Raw genomic sequence first — 18,000 nt, 5'->3', positions numbered from 1 at the left:
ACACACACGCATGTTGCTAGTGGCTGTAAATAATTTTCTCTTTCACTCTGTGGTGAACAGTGAAATAACAGCACATACTTTCTCACTTTTGCACACCTCTGGCCTGTGATCTGTTAGTATCGGTGAAAACAGTACCCTTTCTATGTTAATTAATAAAAACACCTTTCTCTCTCTCTCTCTCTCTCTCTCTGTGCCTGAACTTAGGTATCTTCCATTTCTGGGTTCTCTCTTGGTAAAAAATGCTGTTCAAACTGAATTATCATTCCATCTGTCTACATGGTTAAATTGCGATAGTTTTGAATCCATAATTACCACTAATAAAAAGGGAACCAAAAGGCTTTTTCTCTTCCTCAAGGGGCCTCAACAAGGAGACCCCTCTCGCCCTTCCTGTGTGCAATTGCCGCCGAAGTCTTCAGTCGTTCTATCTCCCGGGTGTTTCAGGCAGGACTTCTTTTCGGCTTCAGGAGCAGTAGACACGGCCCGACAGTGTCCCATCTGCAATATGCAGAAGACACTCTGGTGTTCTTAGACGCCTCCCCTAGGGAAGTGGATACCCTGAACCTCTTCCTCAATGCTTCCTAGTAGCAACTGGTTTCAAAGTCAACATGGAAAAATAAAAAATGATGGGGGTAGCAATTTCAAATGCTGAGATTAGAGGGCTCAGTCCCAACTGGGAATGTAAAGTGGAGGACCTCCTTACAACCTAACTAGGTCTCCCACCCAAAAAAGGTCAATAGTCCCATGTCATTGATAGGGTGGACAAACGCTTGGCACGATGGAAAGGTCGTCTCCTCTCTACGGCAGGCAGATTAAAGCTACCTTATCTAACTCTCCAGGCTACCTAATGTCTCTCTTCCATATGCCTGCTCAAGTGGCTAATCGCTTGGACTAGCTCATGCGTAACTTCCTATGGTCAGGGCAGGCGCAGAAGACTAAATTCCATCTAGTTGCTTGGGACAACATTTGCCTTCCAAAAAACCAGGGTGGTCTAGGTATCAAGGTTTTAAGAAAGGATAATCTCGCTCCTTTAGGCAAGTGGTGGTGGCGACTTGCAACCCAGCTTTCCCTTTGGGCTCAGGTCTTAAGAAACAAGTATAGGATACCTGAAGGAGTATGGGTGCCAGAGAAGTCCCACAAACATAATGCCTCAAGAGCATGGAAATCCTTCCCTTCGGCCTTGTCTCACTTCACAAAACAAATTAGAGTTCATCCGAGAGTGGGCTCCCGTGTGAGATTCTGGTCAGATTTATGGCTAGGTTCTTCACCACTGCGGGAGGCTTCTTAGCTCTCTACTCACCTATCAATCAAGAAGCAACAGTGGCTGAGGAATTGGTTCTTACAGGAGAACATAGAGCCTGGAATCCTTCTTTTCAGAGAAACCTAACCGAAGAGGAGTTTAACCAATTTCAAGTGCTCTTAACAATCCTTCACTATCAATTTATTCCTAAGGGAGAGATGTTTTGGTCTGGACACCCACCCCTTCGGGTGAGTTCTCGGTGGCCTCCTTTTATAAAATCCTTTCATAACCTCCCACCTTTCCGGTCAACCCCACCTCGGTAGTTTCGAAAGTGTGGTCTACTTTTGCCTCACCTAAAGTCCAAACATTCAACTGGCTGGCCTACTCGCACAAAGTCCTCACTACTGACCACCTCCAAAAGAGAGGGATTCCTATCCCCAACAGATGTGCTTTATGCCAAAATGATGAGGAGGCAAACCCCCACCTTTTCTTACACTGTGAGTTCTCCTTTGAACTTTGGGGGAAATTTTGCAACTCTTTGGCATTGAATGGGTCACTCCGCCTACGGTAAAAGCGCTCATCTCCTATGAGCTTCATACTCCATGGCCAAAGGCTGGTAGAGCCCTTTGGAAGGCTACCTTAGTGGCAACCCTGTGGACCATTTGGGTGGAAAGAAAACCGAATCTTTCGAGGTTCAAAATTACAAGCTTCAACTCTCCTGTACAAGGCAATCGCCATGGTAACCTTCTGGGCCTTGAACCACAAGGCCTTCTCAGGTATTCAAAGGACCCAGTTCCTCCCCCAATGGAAAAATATTCTCCTCCACTGCCCACGACAACCACAAAGATCCAGCTTTTGGCAACAACCCTAGAAGGAACCATCAAGCTAAATTTTGATGGTTGGTCCTTAGGGAAACCTAGGCCGGTTGGGGCTTGGGGGGTTTTTAGAGATCACCTAGGCAATGTTTTTCTTACTTTCTCAGAGCACCTTGGCTTCATGGAAGCACAAATTGCAGAAGCCTTGGCCCTCCTTCAAGGCCTGAAAAAGTTTAATCGCTCTTGGGGATTACACCTCATCATTGAAGGAGATTCAAAAAATGTTCTCTCTTGGGCTAGTAGGGCTTCCCCTCGGCCATGGTACCTAACCACTACATTCGATGAAATTGATCCCCTTTGCAGGGATATGGACGTTTCATGGCGGCATACATGGAGGACGTCCAACGACTTCGCGGATCGCTTGGTGAAAGAGGGAGCTAATATACAATTACAAGATCAAGCTGGGGTCGTCTCCTTTTTTGCACAAGACCTCTGGCTCAGCTCGCCTCCATAGCACATCACCGGGGTTTTCTAGGCCTCCTCATTTTTTGTATTTTTTGAAAGCCTCATGTTAAACATTTACATTGGGTGGTTTTATAAGCCCTTTTTGTATATGATATGCTGACTGTATTTTTCCAGTCCACCCCTTAGGGGGTGAACTTGGTCTCTTCTCTCTTGTACACTTCATATCCACTAATACAATGTTAACCTTTTCTCAAAAAAAAAGAACGGAACAAACATAGATTTGCATTGAAAATCAGAAACGTAACATAATCCTTGCTGCAAGGGAACTAGGCTAAATGGCTGAAGCCTACCAATTGACCAAAACAAAAATTATAAAATTGCTGTCCTTGTACCTCAACCCCAAAACTGAACAAACTACACTAGAAATGCTATTAAGCTAATATCAACCCGGACCTCCATCCCATACCACATCCCTAAACCAAAATCAACTTTGTTATAAAGGCTTAAAAAGTCTAAATCTGCTACTGTCTGGCTCACTTCATTTGAACAAACCCATGTATAGTGAGAATACCATTTTGTTCTTAGTTCTGTGGATCTTGATACCATTCTCTCTGCAAAAGTATTTTGGGTGCCTTGGCATCATGGTAAACAATCTGAGTTAGAAACAAGGAGTACCAGTTGATATCTTTCTACGTCCTTACTAATACCTGGTATTCCATCCTTCACATGTAGAACACATGGTTGTCCCTCCATTTCTCAGGACCTTCTTATGTGCATCATGTCCATTTTAGAGCAGTAGATGATCATGTAGTGCTGGCTTGACTGGTACTTCTAAGTTAGTTATTTCTTTACAGTTTACACGGCTTGCACCTTACTTTTCAAATAATGTTGTTTATAAACTTATAATGGGAACAGGTTTTCTAGTCTCTTGACATTTGCATTTTTTTGGTGGGCCATTCATGAGGAGGATCATTCTCCTCTTTAATGGGCTCCTTCCTCCTTTGTGAGAAAACGGGGGCTTTAACAACACTGCTGGGCCACCGTGGAGGGACATCTGGTAAGCCCTTTACCATGCTGCTTCTTTTCTTTTGTCATCCAAGGAAGTTTGCATAGGAATCGAGGAAGTTTTTTTTGATGCTGTTAGAGAAGGGTTTGGCATTCAACATTGACAAAATTTCAATGTACACAACCTAATGACTCATATTTCAAACTTATTTTGATTTTGAGAGCCATCTTTTGACCTATGCATCACCTTGGATGTTTACCTATGAGGTTTAGTATCAGGGGATGGCAACATGATCGCTGAGTGGATGCTCTCATAACCACATGAAAAAATAACTGACCTAGAATATACATTGGAGGATTTTATGTTCATTGTGCTAAGCATAGTGAAACCAAGGATTTAAGCCAATATTGTTTAAAACAATATTTTTAAGTTTGCAAGGATGGTCTTTTATGATCAAAGATCAAATGTTTGATCTTGTGTGTTTGATGTTGTGTGTTTGCGCACTCGTGTATGTGTGGACTCAAGTGCTTAAAACATACTGAAGCAGCCAAGGCAAACAACCCAATTGGTTTCATCGAAGGCCATCAAACCTGCTTAAATTTTTTTAGCAAGATTATATATTGGTATCCCATTGATACTTCCCTTACATCATCTAAGACAATATACAATAATTTTTATTGTGTTCAACGTTCAAGTCTTAGGATTTGAGCTTCTGCCTCCTCCTGCCAACTCCCATTAATGAAGTAGCTGATGTTGTATTGCCTCTATGGCATGCAATGATTCCTATTCACATTAGATAGTTAAGTATTTACCCTTTACAAACATTTGAGAGACTTTGGCATTTCTATTAAAACGGGCACCATGATTTATTATGAAGTTATGTAGTCATCAAGATGTTGGTAATGTTATCCATGTGTCATTGTATATATGTTTTTTCATTTTTCGATTGTCTTATTATGCAGTGGCTTTTTGAAGTTGACATATACCATGATATTAGGAAAATTTTCTAATTATTTTCAATTTGATAGGATGACCAAAGAAGGTTGTTGCTCTATGCATCACTGTTTCTTCCTTTAAGGGAATCAAATTATATGGTGAAAAAATCCAAGAAGGTGAGTTTTTTTTCTTTTCATGAGCGGTGTGTGAGTGTGCACAAGCATTATTGTTAGATGGCCTTCAGCACATAGTAAATGGCATACATTCATCTCTGTGGTTGGAATGTGTACTGTGTCTGACTTTCATATTGACCAAGAATGAAGTTATTTTTGTACAGATTTTTATTAGAAAATAATTTTGTGGAATCATAGAGTATATTGTTCAAAGCTTTCAATAGATGATTAATTTCTGAGAATGGAATGAAATTTTCAACAATATATATTATTTAAGGCTCACTAATACGGGCCATTTTTTAACAAATAAATATGTTTTCCCTCCTTCCCTTTTAGGAGTGCAAGACACAATTGAATCTGCTCCACTTATCAAGTTACAAGCCCTTCTGTTCGTCACTAACAAAGATAACTCTGCCAAACACTTATCTCTGAGGACAACTGTTTTCATTCACTTGTTTCCAAATAACTCTTCTTTTTGGTGTAGTTATTGGGCCATTCAAACTTGGGGCCCAATTGTTTTTCCTCTTATCATTACTGTGGGACAATTCAAACTGGGGAATGTTCTGCCAAGTCACTGCCTTTGCTATAAAGTGGCCGAGGTACCAAATGTGACACCTTATTCGTGCATTCCCATACACAATCTCAAAAGATGACTTTGTTGTGGACCGATTGGCCATATTGTTATAAGAAAATTTGGCTTGTGGCTAGATCGAATCCCATTGTGAAGGCTTGTCTCGTGTGAGGCTCCTATATAAATATCCCACTTTTCTTTAACAATCTCGGTTTAGCTATCAGTCTGCGGATGGTAGTCACTTTATAATGAAGCTATGTGCCTAACGTTCTTCCATAAAGTCACTTGAAGATTGTGTATCACGATCTAGTGTTTTAAAATGCGGGATGCGGACCAATGTGGCTCGATGCGGTTCAAATGCGGGTGCATCACCGCGATGCGGTCAATAAATATAAAAAATTATAAAAAATCTAAACTCTAAAAAATCTAAAAAAATAGGTTAATGCATAGGAAAACATATGGAGGTGATTTATGTGATAGTAGGTATTAATTTATCCATTAATCCCAAAAGTATTAGCTGTCGGAGATGTTGTATCCACTATCCCTTAATAAATCATAGAAGACATTAGAAAGTGGAAACTCGAAACTTGACACGAACTTCATAAAACATGGAAAACAACCGTAATCACAAATTTGCAACTACAAACTTTAAAGTTACAAAATACGAACTAAAGGTCTATGAAGATTAAAGAGTTCAAAAGTCAAGACAAATGATCATTTCTTCAGTCTTGATATTCTACATTTCAAATCCTAATCAGACAAGTTATTTAGAGGGTCTCCATGTGCATCAAATTTCAAATTTCTGCCACTTTTTTTTTTTTTTATCAATTTAATGTCTTAAAGGCCACGAAGTTTGGTGGTATGGGGGGTTTAATACCCCCCAAACCCTTTCTCCCCTTTTCGAGGCTTAAAAATACCAAAATACCCCTTTTGAGGGGGTATTCTTCATTTGGCACACGGGCTGTATATGCGCCCTATGCAGCCGCATATGCGGTGGGATGTGGTGCATATACGGGCGCATCCCACCAAAGTGCATATGCTGTGTCAGGCGATGCGGTTGCCAGTGCATCGCGCATGATGCGGCGATGCGGCTGCATTTTACAACATTGTTGTTATTAGAAGTAACAGTCTTACGAATTCTATGAAGACGAAGCACCCCCTTGAAGAATAAATTAGCTGGAGGCATAGCATTGAGGTTGTTTTTGCAAGGGATAAAGTGTGCCATCTTTGATAATGTACCCACCACTGCAAACACAAAAGCTTTTAGCTGTGCAAGGAAGTTCAACCTCAAAATTCTTGTTGATATCTATGCATGGCGCTATAGGAATTGGTAATGGGTAATATAAGCCAATATTATGCAGTTGGCCTTTGGCTAGCTGACAAGTCTGCACCTCTCGATATATTGTCTGACATCTCGCTTGAGTCTTGGCCAATAATATTTCTCCTCTACTAATCCAACTTGAAGTGCCCTTTGAGGCTTCCACCATGTTGCTCGTCAATAATCTGAATGTGAAGAGCCCTCCACGACTTCCTTTAAAAAGAAATCCGTCCTGCAAAACATAGCCAAAAGAAGAATACATGTCTCCCTGCGTACACTGTTGAAGAATTTTGCAAAAATAAGGGTCAATAGCATATAACTGAGGCAGGTATCCGAAGTCATTAGGATCTTCTACTTAATGCATCTGCGACCTGTTTTGGCTGCCATAGCACCTAGCTATTCGTGAGCAGAGAGGCCTTTGTAAACATTGTCCCTGTTGTAGAGCTATGTTCTTCCTGCCTTTTAGGGCACCCAAAGGATCGGTGCTTTGTTACCGGGATCTTCTAAGGAGGGGTTCGCTTCCGCTCTGGAAGCTCCTGCGCTCTAATGCACAAGATCTCGATTCCAGGCGATTCCTTGATAGTTGGGATCTTGATTCGGGAATTGGGGAACTCGATTCCACGTAAATGGGATCCAGATTCCTATGCCAAAAATCATGGTTCCATGATGAAGTGGAATCATGATTCCACCAACTTTGAACTAAGTATCCTCTACTTTGGGATTGAGTTTCACCAACACATTTTTTGTTTCATATACAATAAAGTTTGGATCTCGACCTAGCAATGCATGTAAGTTAACCTATGAGTAGAAATTTTAATGTGGGCAAATGATAAATTAGAAACATTGTTAAAATGGGAAATCTAACCCAGCATCGATTGTCAATAGCTGAGAAAGGGTATCATATGAAATAAGGTGTGCATTACACCACAATCTGGTTGTGTGTTGAATTTGGTAGTTGAAAAGGGTTCCCTTCACTGAAAGTTTGAGATTGCTTATGACAAATGCTTCATCTTCGCTCTTTACTTTTTGTAATTTCACCAGTTTCATTGCATCTACAATAGGAGAGTTGAGAGAGTTTATCTTGTCAATGTGTGAGTGGGAGATAGATCACAATGTTCCCCAAGAAATTTGAATAGAATGGGAGTCAACGAAAGTCCCCAATGATTGTATCTGTGAGAGAGAGAGAGAGAGAGAGAGAGAGAGAGAGAGAGAGAGAGAGAGAGAGAGAGAGAGAGAGAGATCTTCACCACTTGATGAGAGAGATTGAGGGGGAGAGAGAGCTGGAGATTGCCGAGGTCTAGGACACAAAGCTCCTTTTGTGCCCAAAAGACTTAGGTACACCATATTGAATTTTAAGTATTGCTACTCATATGAAATCATACTCCAATGACAACAACAATTCAAAGAGAATTTCAATGGCATGATTCTTGTTTAATTGATACTTGGTTTTGTAAAGTTGGGAAAAGTTCAACATATTGTTCATTGAATTCGCTCCCAAATTACAATACATGAGAAAAGTGAACTTCAGGAACCTCGTTCCTAAGCATGGCAGAAATCAATCCCATATAGTAAGAAACTCCTCCTTCGCAGATTTAAAACGTTCTCCCTGAAAGTCAGTGATCTCGAACCTTTTACCTGACCATATACGGACCTCATTCCCCCGACCATGGGACTTTTAGCATAGCTCACTCCGCGCTCCTGCTCCGGTCACAGATCTCTTATCGCTCCCGTTCTGGGTAACTATGGATCGATACCAATGCTTGCTATGATTAAAACACTAAGGCCTTTGTTCACAAATTTGAAGTGGCTTATTTGTTGCTAGGGTTTTGCCTTTTGATGTATCAAGGTGGAGAAATTGAGTCAAACACATCTTTCTGTTTTTGATTTGCAACATGCCCATTTTGTGCTGAAGATGTTCCCTTACCAAATGACCTACTTAAAGAGCCTCTTCTCAACTTTGTTTCAACTTTTAGTGCTAGTTGATATGCTTCTTCAAGACTAAAAATCCTATTACCTCACAACAAGTTGATCATCACACTCTTTGACCTCGTTTCGGCCTATTAAGAGATAGAACTTGTCAGTTTACTCTTGCACACTCAATTCTCTTTATCGAAATCTCTAATATAGGTTCTGTGTATAATCAGCAAGGACAAACTTCTCCTTCAAACATGACTTTGTCTTCCTTCAAGTCAAGATTTTGTCCTTTCCTTCATGAACCTGGAACCCAAATTACCTGTTGCTGTTTCCACCAGATTAGGACTTGAGTTTTCACCCAAATGGGCACGACTTTGACTTTCTTTTCCTATGAGAATTCTTTCCATTCCAAGAATGTTTCCACACCAGCGAGCCAAACCAATAAATCATTGGGTTGCAATCTACCTGAAAAATTAGGAATGTTGACTCAGATACCCAAATCTGATCCTTGTAAAGCTTGCACTAAACGATATTCTAATGTAGAGTTTTCTCTTCTTTGGTTATTGAACGGTTTTACCTTCTCGGCTTCTGATCCAACACTATTGTAAACGATGGCATCTGCTCGTTCTAAGTGGGTGTGGCACCCCACATGTTGCGTCAATTCCTCAAACCTCATCATAAGACTTTCATAATCTTCTTGTGTTGGTATAGCTCCACCACGTTGGGCATGACCACGTCTTCCTTTAGTTGGCATCACGCACAACTGTAGTGGATCTCAAGCGCCTTGGGAGCGACGACCTGTTTTGATACCAGAATACCAAAAAATTACAAAAAACACCCTAAAATGGACTATCTATGCAACTTACACCCACCCCAATCTTTTCTCTCACTTTTTTCGCCCAACCAACCTTTCCTCGCAAATAACCCCTCCAATCCAAAAGTAGCATTCAATAAGACTAAACTACCCTTGTTTGTTTTCACACGGCCTTCTCTCTTCTGTTTTCACACTCGCTTCGGCAATGCAGGTCTGAGCCGCATCACTCCGGCATTATGAGAACTCGCTTCGGTAGTGCAAAGGCACGCTTTGGCATTCCGCTCCGGCAATGTAGTCTCTGGAGCCACAACGCTCCGGCAGTATAAACAAGCGCTCTGGCATTCTAATTGAGCGTACCGGCATTCAAAATGTGCGCTCCGGCAATGCAGGTCTGAGCCACAACGATCTGGCATTATGAGAATGTGCTCCGGCAGTGCAAAGACGCGCTCCGGTAGTACGCTACTTGGGACCCGTGAATTGATTTGGTTTGTACCAGAGGGCATTTCCGTCCAAAAAATAACAACTTTTTACCTTGGGGGGTTTTTGCGAGGAAAGGTTGTTTTGGGGAAAAAAGTGAGAAAAGATTGGGGTGGGGGTAAGTTGCATAGATGGTCCATTTTAGGGTGTTTTTGTAATTAAATATAAATTCATACCAAAAAATTCAAGATCGCCTAAAAAACTGATAAATTAATTGAAATTACAAAGGAAGCTTGCAGTCCTGGCTTCAATGGCTTTAGAGAATTTGAAGTTTCTGAAATAATAATTCAACTATGAACCAAAGCCTTTAATTAACCCCGATTTGTAGACTTCGGTTAAACCTCTTAATCCTAATTCTTATATAATTAGTACTACTATTTAAAACTAGACCTGCACATGACACTTTTGCCCTAGACAAAATATATTAAGACAAGCTTGTACAAAAGACAACCTTTAAAGATACCTTGACTTCACATAGGCGTAGATAGTCTCGCTGATATTGAAATTACTATTATGACCTCAATTTCGAAAATGGCAGCCTAAGCCCATAATGTCCAAAAGCAGCGAAGCAGATTTTTCCGAACAAACTATGCTGAAATGCCTGCCCTAAAGTTTGTTGTGCATGGCTGGAATGCATCAGCGGAAAGTTAGGAATCTCAAATCACAATATTTGGATAAGCTTGATCCAAACTTAATCAGTATGAATGGTAAATTATATAGGACCAAGCTCCATCTAGTTAAAGATCGAGGTCGTAAGAGCACTTATCATTCCAATACAGTATGTACTCCTATAGCATACCACATTGCTATACAATATTATACTATGATATTGGACTACTTACTATGCTATATAATATATTTTACTTTAGTATACTGTATGACTATATTGAAATTTAATATATACAACTATTATTAGATACTGTATAAATATGCTATACCACAAATTTCAGAACAATGCTCAAGGGAGTTCTAGAGAGAAAGTCGCAGCCTACAACTCCAGTGTTTGCAATCTTTTCTTCTCTCATTGAATTCTCGAATGCCTTTGTAGCTATGTATCAAAGGTATTCCATCTTTCTATAGAAGTTAGATGTGAAAGATGTGACTGTGTAGAATTCTAGAGTATAAAATCAAAAATTTTCTTTGTTTTATTTATTAATAGTTGGAATTTTTACTTGCAATTGCCACAATGCAATGCAGAAATAAATCTACTACAGTTTAGTATCTTTACGTCTTACAACAAAAGAAAAACTTTATTTAAATATGAACTCAAACTTACAACTTAAGAAAAAAATAGTATCTAGGAACAACAAAATAAATAAAATTGGGATGACTTACTGAAATATTGCAAATGGTTACCTCCTTAGGACTTGGCACACCCCATACCCGAAGACTTGACTGATGGAGCACTTGATTTTTAGATCCTGTTGAATTCATCGATCTGAACTGGACAACATCTTTAGAACATCCTTATATGAAATCTCTGAGGTTGAGAGTATGGGTCATGATTAGGGTTTCTTGGACCCTTTCAATCACTGGGGCGTTCCCTCGAGTGGCACCCTGTAGCTTAGTCTAGGGCTTGGCGTGTCCCCTTCTCTCTCCTTTTTTGAGTGGTGTGCCAGCCAATGTCCTTATGGCAGTGGCGTGCCACCTAGAGGAGAGCGGGAGATAGAGAGAGACATGGCAGAGAGAGAGAGAGAGAGAGAGGTTAGGGCTGAAGTGTGTGGGAAATGGGTGTGGGGGGGGGGGGGTTTCCCCTCCTTATATAAATTATAGGCCTCAAAGGACCTAGGGTGTTTCATTCAGATCAAGAATCAACATTATCTAAAAGATATTTAGGTGATCTGTGAGGTGAGAGAGAAACAATTTGAGTCATCTGATCTTGAAATCAACTATCATGATTTAGGGAGAATTTTAGAAACCTTCTTGAATCTTTTGAGCCTTATCATCTTCTAGATAAGATAGACTTTTAGTTTAATTTGAATTCTGATAAAAGTAGGTGACTTAGTCCATGTAGGAATCCTAATCAAAATAGAACTCCTAATACAATTAGGATCTTTGTACGAATAATATTTATTACCAATTCTGATCAAACTTGGAGTCTTAGTCCAAGTAGGAATCTTAATCCAAATAGGACTCCTAATACAATCAGGACTCTTTAAACAATTAATATGTTAATAGGAATTCTGATAAAACTACAGGTCCTAGTCCCTGTAGGAATGCTAATCGAAATAGGGCTCCTAATGCTATTTGGACTCCTCAAATAATAAAATAATATTTTATATTTAATTAGGGGCATCTTGCTTTGTGTGTGGGACTTGTGGTCCATTGTGAGCCCCACTTTCGATCCTATGTAGCCTACCCACGTATGGGAGCTGGGGCCTTGGCCATGCTCCTGCCTCCTTCCCCCCCCCTCCCCCTTGCATGTGGATCCCACATAAAAATCTGCCTCCTACTAAATCGTAAAATATCAATTTTACCCTTTTTAGGTTTTTCGTAGCAGAAAACAAAATTTTGAAAAATTTCTAAAAAAATTACCATTATAGCAATATCCCAACTATTTGGGTTTGGCTATATGAATCATGTTCTGCTTTCAGGATTCATGGTAAGTTGCGGCAAAGTTTTACTTTGTTACCTACCTAACACAAACCTCCTCCTTTACGTGGGCTTAGAATCGACGTGACCGGTAATGGCCAGCTAAGGTAGAGTTTTCTAAAAAAAAGAAAATAATCATAGCTAAAGCTAAAAACAATATTTCTGAGGTTCTTAAAAAAATTAAAATACACACATTAATACTTCTAAACATGGATTGATACTAATAGGTCAAAAACAAGTGACTGTAAAGGCACTCCACCCATGCTAGGGTTCATGATCCACAACTGTCTTCTCACACCAATCCAATGGGACTCATGATCTACAGTCATGGATAGAGGCTCATGATTGGCCTGTCAATGTTAGTCAATAAACAGTGGAACCATTGTCCCAATATGTGAATTATAGGACCCCCTCTCCCTCTCCTCTCCTAAGAGCAAGTCAGAGATGCACATATCGCTACAATGCAAGGGGGGCTCTTTCTATGCACATGTACACATGTACTTCTATAGGGATGCTTCCCAAAAATGCAGCTATTATATGTATTTATCGTGCAAAAGTTTTGTTTTGGCCCTTGCACTCAGAAGCTTACATCCGTAGAGAGGATACCGCGAAGCTCTCATGGCTTCCGAACAATGTCCCTGGGCATTTCTTTGATCTCAATAAAGGATGAAGCTTTTATAAATCCTAAACAGTGCTGTGTATGCCCAAGGAAAAGGATTTTAGGCATGACCTGGTCTATAGACTGCCCAACCCTATGTCAAACAACCGTAGTACACTCCTACAAAAGTGCATAAAACACTATAATTTATTTTATTTTTAGGCTCTGATGGCCTTTAAAGGGCACAAATCCTAACAGGATATAAATGAAACAAATTGCTTGTGAGCTCTCTGGAACCCATTTTAACGAAAAGCTCTCGATTCTTATGCGATCTTGAGTGAATTTGTTCGCTCTTCTTTGTGCTTTCTCTAGTCTTTGCATTTTGAGTCATCTCTCTTTTAAAAAATTCCTTGGTACACTTTTCAGCAAAACACTTTCCTGCAATTTTTTGACTCTCCCATCTCCTAACATTCAAAACTCAACCTTATCTACATCCTTAAGTTTTCCCTATTGCTTCATCGCTTTCTGTTTCTTTGTCCATCTTTGACTTGCTCTTCTAGAAAGTCTCACTTTCGAATTATCGGCCAAAGTCTTCTCCTTGCGTACTTACACACTAGAGGGATGGAAGGAGGGAGGGGTTAACCCTTAAAGATGAAAATACTTGAAGAGATGAGATTATGTTGTATATTGCTGCCATAATGCAAGTATTCAATCCAGGGCTTTATTCTACAAGTTTTTCCGTTATATGCATTCTTACATCACGGGACATGTTGCAGGTTCCTGTTGTGAATAATATCTTTCACAATTCTCTGAAACTTAAAGCATCTTATGCTGACATGGTAAGTTTGGAATTACGTGCTTTATTATTTGGCCTATGCATTCGCCAATTTCAATGGGATGTGCAATTTTTTCTTTTAAAATGGCTCAGACATGATAATTACAGGAAGTTTTTACTTTCTATTTTTTTATTCTGGTGGATTCTGCTATTCATTTAGATAATTTGTGTAAATTTGTTAATGGTTGCTAGGTTATAAGCTTACACACTGCAGCAGAGAGATTCACTGGCTTGATTCCTTTGTTAACATCAAATGAGGACTTCCAGGACGGCACTTCAGCATTGGATGAAGAGTTTATCACTGCACCTTTGGCTTCGAGGAGGAGAATATTTGCAGGTTCGTCTGTCTGATGGCTTCTAGATCTGTAGTTACAGTGATCTGTCTGTATTTATTGGAAACAGATGCTTATTTTACCTTCCTTTATTATCAGGTTGGGCTTTGATGGGGTTTTCATGGCTAACTACTGTGGGGTCTAAATCAAATGCAAATATCATCATTCGCTATTCACTTTCTTCATTTTCGAATTTTTTTTTGGAACTTCAAAACATATATAGGATTTGATATCATGAAATCATTCTTATTCTATTGTCAATTTCATCTAATTTAGTGATGAAGTTCAAAAAGAAAGTTCCTTTCGATAACATTACCCACATTCTTGGAGATGCCATTGGAATAGCACCTTCACTTTTTCATTTTGCTCAGGTTTGATCTTGAGGGATATCAAAGAGTACTGGCGAGCTGCTTTATTGATATCAACTTTGCTGAGGTGCACTGTTCCTGATTGCACCAGATCTTCTATTGATGGATACTCTGAAGTGGATCAAAGAGTTGCCTTATATAGGAGGATTGAGGAATCTATTGTTGAGCTTGGTAACCTAGTGTAACCTTTTCATTTGTCAGCAGCATCTTTCACTTCACAAATTCTTGTTTTGTTTTGTGGATTCATTCCTTTAGAATTCAAAGATAAGTTCTTGCTCAATTCTAAACATTAGTTATAGTCTTGTAGTAAAGTTTTTGACCTGATATTTATGACTGACTTTGCTTTCACTGTAGTAATATTCCTTCTTGTCCCTTGTTTGTATGGACATCAAATCGTAGATATTGAACAATAGTTGATGCAGCATAATTTTAAGTATAACCAATAGAACCAAATATTTGCCAATGACATTCGTGTATGAGTCAGAAGCCTGTGATTTTAATAAGTCACTATATGGAACCCTGAGATTTTAACAAGTAAACATGACTGCACCAGGTTCTCCCCAACCTGGAACTTTCAAAACATATCATCCCACAATATGGTTCTTTTGTCTTTCAATAAAAAGAGAAAAGAAAAATGGAGAAATAAAAACCAATGTTTCTGGTCAACCCTTGCATGAAATTCTGATAAAAAAATGTCTCCAGTATTACAGCTCTGATCTGCTGGTTCTTCATTGTGAGAAACAAATTTTTCTTGTCAAGTTCCAGGTCATTTGAAATGAAAACCAGTGTTTCTGGTCAAGCCTTGCATGAAATTCTGATAAAACTGTCTCCAGTATTACAGCTCTGATCTGCTGGTTCATCATTGTGAGAAACAAATTGTTCTTGTCAAGTTCCAGGTCATTTGTTGAATTATGGTGTCTGTGTTCGTCCTAGAATTGGAGACTGAATATTTGGAAACTGCAGCCTTGATCCAAAAGACCAAAATATTCCTAAGGGGATATGATTAAGTCCAACCCAATGTAAGACTATGAAGTTGAAGAATTGATAGATGTACCTATTCTATATCCTTATCTCATTTGACAAAACAATTGTTCACATTTATGATCACATGAACACACCCCCTGCTAGCATGTGTCTCCAGATATAGCATCCCTTTTGAACTTTTGACTTATCTGACTATATAGAAGAGTGTGTCTCGTGGGAATTTGTTGAAATTTAGGAGTATATTGGGAATTTCTCAAGCATTTTCCATGAGTTGGACATCGGCATCCACAATTTATATTACAGTGCATCTGTTACCTCGCCAGCTTCAAATATGGGGGCTGTTCACTTAACCCTTATGGATTGGGACTCATCATCTCAACTCTTGGATTTCATTATTAAACCTCCTTCATATGCTTCTAAGAAAGGAACATGCAGAAGAAATTGAGCTAACAGAACCTATAGAAAAGAAGTATCAAAAAATAAAATATACATGCTGCTTGCACTTAAGGAAAAAGTTTACTTAAGTGCAAGGCTCTAAACAATCAAATTGGAGCGCACCTCAAAAATTTCACTAAAAGAGGTTGTTTTGATGTCCAAATATATTTTCGAATTGTTCATCTCGACCTCAAGATGCATGGGCATGAGAAAAAAATGGCTTTTAAGTTTTAGAAATTGTGCATCTTATAATGCATTTTTGGAGCATCAATTTTCAAGGATTTCAAGTTTTCATACATCTATTCGATCTACACTATTTTTGAAGTTTTAAATTTTATAATTAGATATGAAAATGTATTTTAAAGCTATCACAAAGATTTCCAGTATTGAAACCACATTTTTCGACACTGTTTGAAGGTGCTCTTTACTTTTGATATGCAAACTGCACCCTGCACTTAATCACATCCACATGAGCTTGTTGAGCTGATTGCTACATTCAGAGCAACATCATAACATTGGGTGCGGCATATATAGGAGTGAACCTTAAAGAATCGAAGTAGGGCCTGTCCAATCTCACTTGAAGACGAAGTTTCTGTGCTGAAAACTCCTATGATGCCTAAAAATTTATTTTTACTCCTAATTTTTGAAGATCGTGTAGATATATATGAGCACTTGAAAATCTTGAAAATGGAAGGTCAAGATAATATATTAAGATGCACTGCTTTTGGTTACTGAAATCCTTGTTTTTTTTGTATTCATGTATCTTGAGGCCGAGTTGATCAATTACATCTGTAGTATGAGGTTGATGCCTTGTAAACTTTTTCCTTTCCTAATTTTGTATATTTAATGGTCTTCTCTCTTCTTAAGGCTCTCTGCATGTGTTTTTTCTGAAAGTACTTTAACAGCCAACATGCTTCTGTAGAAGGTTGAATATTTATTTTTGTGGACTACAGGTCTTGAGAATGTGTGGGAAGTGAAACCGTTGGTGGATGGAAAAGCTATCATGGAAGTCTTGAGGTTTAAAACTGGGGGCCCCCAAGTTAGGGAATGGGTAAGCGCCCCACTGTCTCCTCACTAAACCAAGCAAAAGGTTCTGAACTTAAACCATTCTTTCTTCTTTTACAGCAAGGAAGGGTGGTAAAATGGCAGCTTGCCCATCCATCCGCTACACATGAAGAATGCCTTGAGTGGCTTCAGCAATCCAATGCAAAACGTGCCAAGCTCAATTGATGTGATCCTTTGGCCATTTGGATTTCTCCATCATGTAAATTACATCGACATTGCTCAGAGAAACGGTACAGAGAATTGAGGTGCAGTTTTTCCAGCTATTGCACCTATTTATTCGTGCCACTTGATTTGGTGCGTCCAAGTTCCTGGCTACACATGCTGCTCATCACTTGTCATCCAAGGAGCAAGAAATTTTGTTTGATTTTGGGATTGCGTGGCCATGGAAGTCTGGCCTTCCCAAAGTAGGTGGCCGCTTCCATGGCTCCACATGGAAGCTACCACTTCCACTTTATAATGCAAGTTGTGCTGCAATATTGGGAAGTGCTACAGATTCTGCAAGCGGCGGTTCTCCCAGAAGCCAATTGTGCCCTCATTCTTGAGGCTTCTTAGTTCAAACTTTGGTTTTTCTTTTGTTCTGGCTTGGATTTGCACTAATCTTATTAGGGAAGCCTTTATGATAGTTTGATAGCGAATATATAATATATCCCCTATACCTGCATGTGCTCTGGTTCTGGCTCCCAAATGATTCGTGCATTGATCACACCTTATCATACATATTGGTCTTTGTTCTACATGTTGGGCATCTTTTCTGTAATTTTTGGGATTTCGTCCTGGTAGTTCATTTTTATCAGGGTAATGTACCTGCGATCCAGGCCAGAGGTATACTATCGTTGACATTCCATTAAATGGAAGGGAAGTGATGGAGAGTGGTGGTCCTACGAATTGGGTCAATAATTTTCTGGAGGGTCCCACTCTCCATAGTCGATATGATGGTGATTACAGTTCTATGACGAGATGTTTCCTGATACAGTCCCTTATGTTCTCATAATTAGGATTCATGGATAAAAAACACGGGCTGCAAATGGGTTTTCCCTGACTCAGGTTGACACCGACCTTGACTGT

The 18,000-nt window shown here is 39.5% G+C and overlaps 1 protein-coding gene across 11 annotated transcripts in view; it reads left to right on the top strand.

Annotated features, from left to right (window-relative positions):
* LOC18436679 (Polynucleotide adenylyltransferase family protein) overlaps positions 1–17,669 on the top strand; it is a 46,362-nt gene extending 28,693 nt beyond the window's left edge. For 6 of the 11 annotated variants that reach the window (XR_016044266.1, XM_006846904.4, XM_088851706.1 and 3 more), the window contains 6 exons: positions 4,552–4,635; positions 13,693–13,755; positions 13,944–14,088; positions 14,455–14,622; positions 16,824–16,921; positions 16,996–17,669. Coding sequence is in view for 7 of the 11 variants with exons in the window: in XM_006846904.4 (XP_006846967.2) it covers positions 4,552–4,635; positions 13,693–13,755; positions 13,944–14,088; positions 14,455–14,622; positions 16,824–16,921; positions 16,996–17,100 (663 nt within the window). In the remaining 4 variants the exon portion in view is untranslated. Of the gene's footprint in view, positions 1–3,432; positions 3,575–4,551; positions 4,636–13,692; positions 13,756–13,943; positions 14,089–14,454; positions 14,623–16,823; positions 16,922–16,995 lie in introns of all 11 variants that reach the window. The other 5 variants (XR_016044267.1, XM_011626021.3, XM_088851709.1 and 2 more) reach the window with 3 other exon arrangements.
* Positions 17,670–18,000: the final 331 nt, after the last annotated feature.

This window comes from Amborella trichopoda, chromosome 11 (assembly GCF_054954075.1).
Source record: "Amborella trichopoda isolate Santa Cruz 75 chromosome 11, AtrichopodaSantaCruz75HAP2 v2.0, whole genome shotgun sequence".
Lineage (NCBI taxonomy): Eukaryota > Viridiplantae > Streptophyta > Magnoliopsida > Amborellales > Amborellaceae > Amborella > Amborella trichopoda.
Note: the sequence above shows the minus strand (reverse complement) of the source record. Positions and strands in the feature narration are given on the sequence as shown.